Below are 12423 nucleotides of genomic sequence, written 5' to 3' on the forward strand. Positions count from 1 at the left end.
GCGCAGCAGGGTGCCGCTCCGTCGCTCTCCCCCTCCCCTCTCCATAGAGCATGAACGGTGCTGTATGTAAAGCATCGTTCATGCATCTTGCAGACCCTTGTCGTTGGAAAGGATCGTGAAAGATCCTTTCCAACGACAAAAATTGCAAGTGTGTACGCAGCTTAAGTTTGATCCCAGATATTTCTGTTGTTGTTCTGATAGCACAGGCTATCAGAGGCAATAGCACAGGCTTGGAGCATAGCTTCCAAATAATAACATTTTATTACCATAATTACAGATGATTTTACAGCTATGACAGAAGAAGCAAGCAATGCTGCTCTTAACACTCCGGATGTTGTTCTTTTGTCTGATGTAACTGATTAATTATATGATAATTGCTGGAATTCTTTTTCTGAGCTTTTTTTTTTTCCAGCTAATTTAGGTGTAACGAATGTGGTGAACTTAAAGCAGAACTCGGGGGTGGGGGGGATTTTCTTTATCAATTCAATTTTAATATAGTGTTTTATTCATTGCAAAATGTAAATATTGTTCACACTTTGTTTTTCCCAATTTCAGCCACTGTGGGAGGGAGGGTCAAATCTGACTCCGCTGTATTCACATGTTTATAGCAAGAGCCCCCCGCCCCCAATTTAATGTTGTATGTCTTGTATTTTGAGTGTTTTAATATTTATATTTAATACATTTTCTCTCAAAAGTTTTTTTTTGTGTAACTTCTTTCCTACCATATTTTTGTTTATTTTGCAAAGTTGAAAATACATGGTTTGATTTGGGTTTAGAGAGTCCCAGGCCCCCTCACTGGATAATTTGGAGTACATGCAAGGTTTTGTTTTTGTTTGTCTTTTCTTGACATTCTAGTCCTCCTCTTCCATTCTTTATCATGTGAATGTGTAAAATACAGGCTAGGCTGGCAACTTTAGTGTTAATTCTTGGAAATATTTGTCTCTGGCCAGGGTTTGTCAAACTAGCCCAACAACAGAACATGTCCTCAAACTACAGTAAAAGCAGTATGTCATTGTTTCTCAACTAGGGTTCCTCCAGGGCTTGCTATGGGTTTCCTTGTGCAGTAAAAGTTTGTGCTATGCAGGTCAGTTTAAGTGACACAAATTATCTTTTTTACTATATGTAGGGGTGACATTCTTCCGGCTGCCTGTGAGCTCTGGATATGGTAATTATAACTATAGATATAGGTACCCCCATGTAGAAAGGTTGGGAAAGTCTATCCTTAATATATCCTTATTTTTTTAAATGTAACCTTGGTGTACAAATTCTGTCCAGAATTCTTTCTTGCAGATTGTGGGATTCATTTGTTTGTTTTTAGTATCACAAAAGGTGTGCCCTGAGGCTTTTTATTTAGAAAACCTTGCTTTATAAAGGGAACAATTCCCAGGGGTCTGCAGTTTCCTAAGTAACAGGTGGAAGGGCCATCATGGCTAAACTCTTTCATAATTGCCACCTGTCAGGGCACAGGATCCTTTGTCTTAGTTTATTGTGTCCAAGTACTCACATTTTCTGTGACCCACAGCATGCCATACTGTGTTTAATAGGGTTTTCTTGTGTATTTAGTTTCCTTGGGTTTGAAACATGTGTCTGCCCTGGAATTGAGAGTTTCTATGTGCAATTAAATCCACAAGCCTTTTACATGACCCCAAATTGTATGACCAAGTAGTAGAAAGATGTAAATGAGGCACACACTCTGTGCTGTCAGTGTCACCTACAGGCTTCACAATTGTATAGGATTGTTATATGTTGAACCGCACCCACTCCCTTCAGCCAGAGACTCATCCCGCACTCCACTGTATCATAATGAAAATTGCTTCTGAAAGAATAAAATTCCCACATGCATGACATCATCATGACAAGTGGGCAGAACAGGGAAATGAGCTTTAGAGATATTACCACAACGGTCTCAGAGAGAGGAAGGAGTGCAGTGAATATAGCAAACAAATTAAAGTGACAAAGTTATTAGTTCTGATAGCTATTTGATATTTGCCAACAATTTGCAAATATAAATATAACTAAATTGAATAACTGAATTAACAATACTCCATACACGTGCTGTATATGAATGTGTACATATGTGTCTGTGGTGATATTATGGTCTTTTTACCATTTTTTTTGTTATCAACAGTATCAAGTATAGCTATTGAGTATGGCATGACTTTGATTTACATTGTATCGAAAATCCACCCTCAAAAACTTTAGACAGTTTCGTATAGAAAGGCTAGGGTGCCAAGACATCACAACACTAAAAAAAAAAAAGTTCTGATAATTTGCCCACCTTGTCCTGAGGGCACATTGCAAATTAAAGACTTTTGTGGATTTTACTTAATCGCCAGAGTGCTGACCTATACATTGATGAAGTAGGTCTGTCCCCAAGAATTCAGTCACAAGGCATTAACAAATCAAGATCTGGAATATTTTTGAATAAAGTAATGGTCTTATTATGATCTGCATTAATCAGTTTGTATTAAAAAAAAAAAACATGCAGTCAGGTTAATTGGCTTCCGCCTAACATTGACCGTAGACTATGTTAATGACATATGACTATGGTTGGGATATTAGATTGTGAGCCCTTTAGAGTGACAGCTAGTGACATGACTATGGACTCTGCACAGCACTGTGTAATATGCCGGCGCTCTTTAAATACTGCGTAATAACAATGATAAAACTGTAGGAAAAGTTTATATATGCATCATTTTTATCTGTGAAACTATTAGCAGTTCTGTAATTTCTCCTATCTAGTAATCAAGCCACCTGTTTCTATACAAAATAACCAAATGTGGTGATATGGTACAGTGCCACAGTAGAATACACTCCTATGTTGTCTCACACTTACCTCTTCCTCAATAAAGAGCAGACGCCTCCCTTCTATGCATGCGGGCAGTTCTGACTCTGGGCATGCCTCTGTTTCAAAGCTTTATCAATTCTATCCAATCCCCTGGACAATCACTAGTGCCGAGCCCCTAGATCTGTTGAGCTAATTCCTGTACACCTGTTGGCTAATTCAGTGTTTCCTCTGTCCAGCTCCTGCATTAATCCCTCGTTGTCCAGTCTTTTGGTTTCTAGCCAACTTCTCTGTGCTGTGCCAGTGTTCCTCCTGTTGCTTCCCCCTGGAGTGTGACCTGACCTCTTTTGTTTGCTGCCTGTCTCGTCCCCGGTCTTCCTCGACTATCCTTCTGCTTTGTGATTTGGTACCTTATTTTGCCCACCTTGGTGTGCCCAAGGACCGCAACCTGGCAGTGACCAGCCGTGCAACATCCTCATCATCAGAGGCTCTGGAAAAGACCTGGTTACTGCTTAGAGTCTGGGCCTTGGCCCTTCTCAGGGCTCACCCTACCTCTGTGCAAGCCGTAGCACCCCCTAGTGGTCCTGTCATTCCGTGCGTGACATATTGCTAATTGCACAGTGTAGATCAAGCAACATTCATTTAGGGTCATCCCTTCACTCACTCTATACTTATAAACTTATAAACCAGTAGGATATTTATTCCCCCTTGGTAAGTTGGAATAATCATCATTCATGAAGGAGATTTAGGGACACCTATACACTACAGGTTATCAGTTGTAGTGATAACCTGTAAAACAGCAACAGTGACCAGAACAGTAATGGCAACACCAAGTTTCATAAAAAATCTGAAGAGCATAAGGCTAATTTCCATCTTTGCTGTGCTTTAAAGCCCATGACCATGTGCGTTGTCTTAATGCAGCATGTTGAAATCATATGAGCTGCCAAAGTACCCTTTGGCAACATGTTTGCCTTACCATGCATTTTGGCACATTGCAATGTAGGTATGATACCTTAGTGCTGCAGGTTGGCATTTAAAACCTTTTTTGTATACACCTGGTCACTGCAGCACAGAAGTTTAAATGGGCCCTAACTGAGATTCCTTTGATGATTTCTCACTGCAGATTTATAGATGTAAATCTCAAGGCATCAAAATGCTTAAGCGCAGCCATGTGTCACAAACTGCACTATTGTTTGTCAAGAGACATACAAGATAAAAGGTACATCTTGATGAGTACAGTTAACATTTCTAGATGTTGCCTGTAAAGCAACAAATGTCCACTCTTTATTTATGATCTACTTTAATTTTTTTATTTATGTGTGTGTGTGTTATAAAAATGGGTTTTAATGGCTAACCTAATTTTTTCATATAACTTATGTTTATGGTACAGGTAGAGTTCTCCTACCCACCCTTGATACCGGGCGAAGGACATGACAGCAACATTTTACCAGAGGAATGGAAGTATCTGCCATTTCTTGCATTGCCAGATGGTGCTCACAACTTCCAGGAAGGTAATGACAGACATCATTTATTGATAGAATCTTGTTTCACTAACCCTCATTTAATAATACAAAAATAGCAGAAATACAAACAGGATAATAATCTTTATTGTTTTGACAAATTGAATTTCTATATTTATCTTGAGTTTGACTAAAGTTGGAATGTTTGATTAGGTAAAGTACCTAAATATATTGTCACTTAAGCTTTCAATTCCCTTCTTTTAATTGTGAATGTGATACAACACCTTACTGTGGTTGACAAACTAACGGTGCTACATTATCTTTTTTTCTCGCATGGCGCACTGATTTGTAGAAGAATAGAGAAGTGAGGTGGCTCTATACAGTAGCACATAGTAACCAGAATCAGGTGTAAGTAAATAACACACGAGTTGGCTAGTTTTGTTTAGGGTAAATGTGAAGGAACTGAGTAAACAAATATGACCCAAAAATTAGGGAATTGTGCTACAATCATTTAAAAAAAAAAAAAAAACGTTTTTTTTAATCCTTTAAAACTTACATCACAACATATGTATATGTACATCGCAAGGTGGGACATTGCAATCATTCTCTTTGGGATTAACTTGAGCTATTACCAACAGCTAAAGCTTTTTTCTCTACATGCACATTCTAACACCTTTAGGGTTTTGATCCAGTTTATGGTGTGTAAATCACTGGACCATCCACTAGACTTACTTTAAGAACCTACATGTTGTGCAAGCTGAGTCCCAAGGATGTGGGTCTTTATCTCTTTCCAAATACAAGTTTTTTGAGTCTACTTCTGTACATGTGCGATATTCCATGAAGAAGCAAGTTTATCCTGCGAAATTCTTCAGGACTTGAAAAACATCACTGTTTTATTTTTTGGACTCCTTCATACTTGAGATTTACCTTGTCTATTGCATGAGTCAATAGAATATATATATTTTAAAATTGGTATGTATATTTTAGAGGATTGAAATAATTTTTTTTTGTTTTTTTAACTCCCTACTTTTTGGATCATATTTGATTACCCAGTTCCTTCACATATACGAGGGGATGCTGAGAAGTTCCTGGCTTTGCCCAGAAAGAAGAGAGCCAGAGTTATGAAATAACACAATACCATCTTTGTCCCAGAAAACAGACGCCATGGCTTTTTTTTGGCCGGTTTCTGGGTTCGGAACTTCTTCGTCCGCAGGGACCCGCTGTGGCGCCATTTCATTGACTGTTCCTTGGTTTCAGGATCATAGATGTGGAGCCAGGTTTCATTCTCAGCCACTAACCTAGCCAAAAAGTCCTGTGCATCTTCAAAATGTGACAAAACGGCTTTGGATGCTTCAACTTGTTCCTTCTTCTAATCACCGTTCAAACATTTCAGCACCAACTTCGCTGGAAGCTTGCGCATGTCTAGGATATTGGTGATAACAAACTCAACATGCTCCCGTGAGATGTCGAGTATCTGGGCTATCTTTTTTGTGGATATTTGCCGGTCCTTAATAATCAGCTCATGGACAGCATCGCAGGTTGCCGGATCAGTTGAGGTTGGGGGGCGCCCACTGCGGGGCTCATGTTTAACAGTTAAATGCCCAGTCTTGAAACGAGATATCCAGGTTTTGACAGTGCTGTAGGAAGGACACTTCTCCCAGTGTTTGTGACATCTCAGTGTGAATGTCCTTTGCTGACTTTCCCTGGAGAAACAAAAAATTCCTGACGGCCCGTAATTCCAACGACGTGAGCCTTGTTTGTGCCTCTGCCATCATAGTTTCTCACTAAAAGAAGAAACAATTTTAAGAATCGCAAGGACCTGATATTTGCTTAGTTACATACTAAGATATTAGGCTGTCATATGTCCCCACACTCATTTCTATTTCATCTGGAAGGGGGCAAAGCTAGGAACTTCTCAGCACCCCCTCGTATTTCAGTTTTCTAGGGAGGTGGTAAATTTGAAATATAACCTTTTTGGGTTTTTTTTTCCATTTAATACTTAGTTTTATTTGGGCAAAGCTAGATCTTAAATCACATAAAGACATGAGTAAGCCTATACTATTATAAGCTATGATTATAAGCTACTGTTGTTTTTTATTTTTGTTGATACCCTGTAAGAACCTTGTAAGCAACATGCGACAACTATGTAACTGCAACAAAATGCTAGTTATAAAGTACAAAACAGGTTGGATATAGTGTTAAAATTTTTGATATATTTGATATTTATTTCTTGAAAATTGATTTGTTGCTGCATTGGTGGCAACGCAAAGCTCGATTATTCCACCTTTTTCAGGTTAGCTACTATGGCTTGAAATCTCTGATGCTCTCAATATTTTCTTTGTATCCACAGTGTTAAAAAAAAAAAAAAAATCACCTTAACTTTTGCATATCCCTTGATTCCTGTGGCGGTTTCCTGATTTGGGTCCTGCGCCGTCCTGTTACCCTAACTGTCTTCGTCCCAGCGCGGATTCACAATCTTCTTTCTTTCATCCTGCTTCTGCCTACGTCCTACGTCCTACGTCACCCGATCTCGCACTTTGCAGGCACGATATAGGGTGATGTAGCCTGCAGTAAAGAGTGAGGATCTCACTGTGCCTGTGTGAGATGGGCAATTTTTTTCCCCCATATAAGAAAAATCTCCTTCTGTGCATGGTTATCGCAGGAGGTTTTGCCCCCTTAGAATCCGGGCTGATCTCTGAACCCCTTCGGTCAGCTGCTACTTACAGTCCTAGCGCTGAATTGTATGCTGCCTCTGAAAGCATTCAGCATTTTAAAATGGCGCTGGAACACAGAAATGCGGCTTTGGTGCTATTTTAAATTGTTTCCTGGTAATCAGTGGGAAAGTATTAAAGTTTAGCAAACTACTAAATTTTGGCTCCCATTGGGAGATTTTTACTATATGTGTTATGTTTTAGAACAATGTTACTGAGTTGATCTTCTAATTAACATCACAGAATTCCACAGAAAGTGCAAGAAATCCTCCAATGGGTATACATGTTTCAGTGACACCTATCTAATGGGCATTTTTCGCACTTTAGTGCCTTGTCTCTCACCTGTTGTGTTTAAAGGGGCAGGAAATTAAAGGAGAGGAAGAGAAAGACAAATTGGATAATGAAAAAAAAAACACTTCAGATATACTTAACTATTTTTTTTTCTAGTAAACCAAGCTCTGGAGACTAAACATTGTGTTCCTTTTTGTAGACACCGTGTTTTTTCACCTCCCAGGTAGAAGTGGGGAAAGAAAGACTGTTTATGGAGTCTCGTGCTACAGGCAGATTGAAGCAAAGGTATTCCCTTTATGTTTTATAATTTGTGTAATGTTTATCCACTAACTTTGTTTTCTAGGGGCCTAATCCATGTTTATAACTATGTAAAGGGTCAATCGAAAGACTCAAAATCAAATTAGGTTAAATTCAAAAGCTTATTCAGTGTAAATGCCAACCTTTAAACAATAATCAATTAATCAACTGCAACCACACACAAATAGTACACAGCTCAACAGAGAAAAGTGCAGTGAAAGTATTTGTGACTGCACATTTGCAGCCATAAATTTGGTTTTTTCAAAACGTGCTTGTTTTCATCAACATACACACCAATTTTGTTTTTTGTACTTATCCCTAGTGTGTCTCAGTGTTTTTACGTAGACATACGCTATGTTCACCAATTTTTATCTAGCTTCTAAGGAAGTTCAGAACATTGAACTGTTAACTAGTTCTATTCCTCGTATCTTTTTTAAACTAATCCTCCCCATCTATTAGGCTGTAAGCTCAATTGGTCAGAGCCCTCCTCTTTTAATATGTGTCATAGTTTGTACCTATTGTATATGCAAGTTTATTACTTGCAGTCCCCATTTATTGTACAGTGCTGTGTAATATGTTTTTGATTTTTAAAATAAAATAAAAAAATAAAGAACATTATTCTAAGTTACAACTGTGTCTGAGAATGTGTGTCGGTGTATGGTGTGAAAAGCACCTTCAAAGCTGATGTTTAATCTGCTTATATTTCATCTTCTCTGGTCCCTCCTTTTTCTTCTCATTAACATGCTAATTAAATTAATAAATAGCCATTTTCTGTTTCTAATATCCATAGGTCTTTAAAGCAAACTGTGGTAAGCTTTAAGGTGGTAAACTTCCAGTTCCTGAACTGTATAAACCAGTCTACTTTATTTAATATTATTATAGCTTGCCACTTAACTTTTGCTGTTTTTCTTTTTTTTTTAAATTTACTTTAGTCTTTGAAAGTAATTTTATAATTGAGATGTATTCTGTGCTTTGCAGGCTTTGAAAGTACGTCAAGCAGATGTTACCCGGGAAACTGTACAAAAAAGTGTTTGTGTGTTGAGTCAGCTGGTAAGACACTTCTGCTTCCAAAGAATACTTGCAGTGATTCATCTGTATTAAAGCATCAGCTGCATGGGTTGTATTGCTAGGAAGATTAGAGTAAGGTTTGGCTTTAATTAATATATATACTTGGTCTAAAGACTCCAAGACGTGTAAGTGTAATCTAAATAAGACTGTCAGGAATATAGAAAACTTTTTCTTACAGTTTTGGATATTGAAACGAACGACTACGCAGGAGGTAATAATGATAGGTGGCTGGAGCAAGATTAGAATCTGTTGATGGTGGAGGGAAACAAATAATAGGCTAACCATAGAGTTCATGGGAGTGGGATGAGATAAACAGTTAGGAAGGAGCTGGCTTAACATGTTGTATAATGGGTAGGCAACCTTAAAGAAGTGGGGTTCTATTCTCACTACATGGAGATGCTTGAAAGTGTACCATGATTAGTAGTTACTTTGTGCATGTAATTTGCAGCTTTATGGAACAACTCAGTGAACATCTGTGTTCTTCCATCCATTTACAATGGGTTCATAGCAAATACCCACACATTATGAAAACATGCATGGCAGATTATATTAGGTCTTCTGTTAACGAGGTACAGGTGTTGCTTAGTTAGGGCTTGAACATGCAGCAATCCCCCTGTTGGCTACCAGTTAAAGCAAACACAAGAAATTCTGGAACACAGTGCCTCCAGCAGGTGATATAGGGAGCAGCAGATTTCCTGGGAGTCACACGCAGCCCAAACATTGATGTGTGAATAAAATAACAATGAACAGTTGAACTACTTACAGTGAGGCTGGGGTGCTGTTACCTCTTCCTTGAACCAACTTGACCTGGGTGGTATCCCTTGATGCTGCTTCAGGTCTTAAACTGCCCTTAGTGTAACACATTTTTTTCTGAAGAGTTTATAAAACCTATCTTCAATTCTGACATTGCCTATAATTCTGCATGTATATGAGTAAAATTTTGTTAGTATTTTTTTTTTTTTACATGTTTTTTTTTCCCTTGCAGCCACTATATGGATTACTTCAAGCCAAACTTCAGTTAATCACTCATGCTTACTTTGAGGAGAAGGATTTTTCACAGATATCAATTTTAAAGGTAGGTAGTGCACACCCAAACTATAGCAAGATGCCAAATGTGCTTATATTTTGTTTTTTTTTCTTGTCTGGTATAACCAAAGTTTTAAATGTCGTTTATCTGGTAGATTTTCATTGTGATTGTTTTAATGTTGCCTACTATATATTAAAGGAAATCTAGATGGGGAAACAACTGGAGAAGTGCCACAGTAGTGATGTATAGAGGGATAAAAAGCAAAAAAAGATTTAAATTTACATTTAACTTGCCTTGGCGTTATTCCCTAGTGTGGCTTGGTGAATTTTACATACCAAAAGCGGTAACCCTGAGCCACACTCGGGGTAGGAAAAAAATCTTACCCCTCCCCTCGATCCAGCGGCGTCCTCACAGGATTATATTTATAAAAATTATTTATGTATTATATAAAAATTATTTATAAAATAATTTATAATTATTTAATATTATGATTTGTGTTTCAAACATTAACATACCCGGGAGTTATGCCTAAGAATTACAGGCCTAAAATATTAAACAACAAATTTCCACGCAAAACAATGTACCACTTTTGACATAAAAATACAGACATAATAAGACTCCCAGGGGGGTTAATGGACACCTTAAAGACCAGTATTAGGACTGAAAAATTGATGACCTTTGGTTTCTGCACTGCAGTTTACATTACAGCTAAGTTCCCAAGCCAGCAAAATCACCCCATCATTCATCGTTGCAGTGATTTTAATACACTATCTAATCAGAAGTCATCTTTCTGCTTTTCTCTTGTTAACAGGCTAGAATTATTCGATTGACGGCATGATTCACTTTTATAGAGCCTGTGTGGCTGGCAGTGTTGTCTCTACCTCCTCAATTGTAAGGCATGTTGTATAGGAGGTTATGTAAAGCTGATAGATTCAGGTGCTCATTCATTTAAAGCTTAAAACTAGCCAAATGCACTTGATAAATGTAAAAGTCAAAAAAAATGTAGCAACATAATTATTTATTTATAACACCATTATTACATAATTTAGCAAATTTTTGTAATTAACACTGTGCAAGTACCTAAGAACTGGTAAGTTGCATAATATTACATTTTGTGTTTAGATACATTAAACGTTTTTTGATATCTGCCAGTTGTTGAAGTAATCATTGCAACCATAAATGGGAGACATAAAATGATAGTGAATTGTCAGGCATTATCAACTGTTCTAATTAGCATTTACTTTTATATTTACCCTGAACCCAAGTCAGAACACTCAAACTAATTTTCTGCATATAACGTAAAACAATTTATCTTTGTAGGAACTCTATGAACATATGAATAGCTCATTTTCAGGGAGTACATTAGAAGGATCACAGTTATATCTTGGTAAGTTATTCTGTTTACCCTGTTTAAGGATGCTTGCTTACATTGTATGTAAACCCTAACCATGAACTTCTTATTTGTTCCTTTTTGACTTGTTTAAAAAACAATTGCAAGCATTTTGTTATATCTGATAAGAACATATATAAATAGTTGAATTTACCAGAAACAATAACTTTTCTGCTAGTTCAGCTGTCTGCACAAAATAGCTAAAAATACCCAATAGATACAAAGCTATTATTTTTTGTTTTTCCTGTTAAATTAGCACCTATAGCCTCTGAAAAGAAACATTTCTCAATCCCTACATACCTTATTTAGGCAAAATTATCTGTTTCTGATAAATGTTTTAATCTCTTGTGTCTGTGTTACACAAACCACTGTCAGTTTTATTGCAGGAATGCTAATGTTTCCTGCCGCACCCTGTTCTGCTTTTATTGTAATTTATATTGTACAGTTAATGATTATTTTCTTCTCCTTTTTCGGCTACAGTTTCTGCAGTGAATAACTGTATTAAGGAAGCTGTACAAGAGTGGCCATACACTATGTGTATATACAAATATAAATACTTTACATTAGTGTGTGTTTTTTTTTTTTTTTTAGCATCATTTGTGACATTCGTATAAAATATGGGATGCAGCATTAAGCAGTGTGTTGTCGGTTACAAAAATTTGCCATTCGTTTTTTCACTAAATATTTCCACGTGTTTTAAAATGTATTTAAAACAAACTAAATTGATTGCAGCTTGCCCCAGCAACTAGATGTGGAGGCCGTATTTATTTGTTTTTAAACCTTTTTTTTTTTTTAATTTACCTGTACTCCTCCAAATAACATACTTTATGCCAAAGTAGAAGTTAATGGCTACATTCACTTTTACAACATATTTATGGAAGGAGCCATGGTTGTTCCCACGGTGGACTACATACATTTCTGCCTTTATTCATCTCCAATACATGGGGATATAGAGATTGATGATTTACAGAGCAAGGATAATACAGTTTAACTTTAAGTGCAGCTCATATCTGACAAGGACAGTGGATTCTTCCAGGATACACATATATTTTTTGTACATGCCAAACATGTACTTAACATGGTTTAAGAAATAAAAACAAATGCAGCTACCACTAAGTGCACTTTTCCACAATGTGTTTATTCTCCCTCCTTTACACTAACCAAACTACCCCTCCCCCTTTACAGTTCCTTAGTTATCAAGAGCACTTATCCTCTAGGGGATAACTAATCATAAACAAATATACAATCAATTGCAGCTTTACAGTTCATACATGTAGAGACTAAATTAATTTTCATTGCAATGTGTGTTGCATTAAGTTATTGCAATACATTTTGGTGTGTTACACTAAGGTTTTAAAGAATTGTTATTAAATCATTTCTTATCTTCGTACAAT

At 37.1% G+C, this 12423-nt stretch overlaps 1 protein-coding gene across 2 annotated transcripts in view; it reads left to right on the plus strand.

Moving 5' to 3' along the window:
- AVL9 (AVL9 cell migration associated) overlaps positions 1-12423 on the plus strand; it is a 43686-nt gene that overhangs the window by 6020 nt on the left and 25243 nt on the right. For both annotated transcript variants that reach the window (XM_072412151.1, XM_072412150.1), the window contains exons 3-7: positions 4176-4296; positions 7447-7532; positions 8523-8594; positions 9598-9687; positions 10960-11026. In XM_072412151.1, coding sequence (XP_072268252.1) covers positions 4176-4296; positions 7447-7532; positions 8523-8594; positions 9598-9687; positions 10960-11026 — 436 coding nt within the window. The remainder of the gene's footprint in view (positions 1-4175; positions 4297-7446; positions 7533-8522; positions 8595-9597; positions 9688-10959; positions 11027-12423) is intronic.

The sequence above is a fragment of the Pyxicephalus adspersus genome, chromosome 5 (assembly GCF_032062135.1).
Source record: "Pyxicephalus adspersus chromosome 5, UCB_Pads_2.0, whole genome shotgun sequence".
Classification (NCBI taxonomy): Eukaryota; Metazoa; Chordata; class Amphibia; order Anura; family Pyxicephalidae; genus Pyxicephalus; species Pyxicephalus adspersus.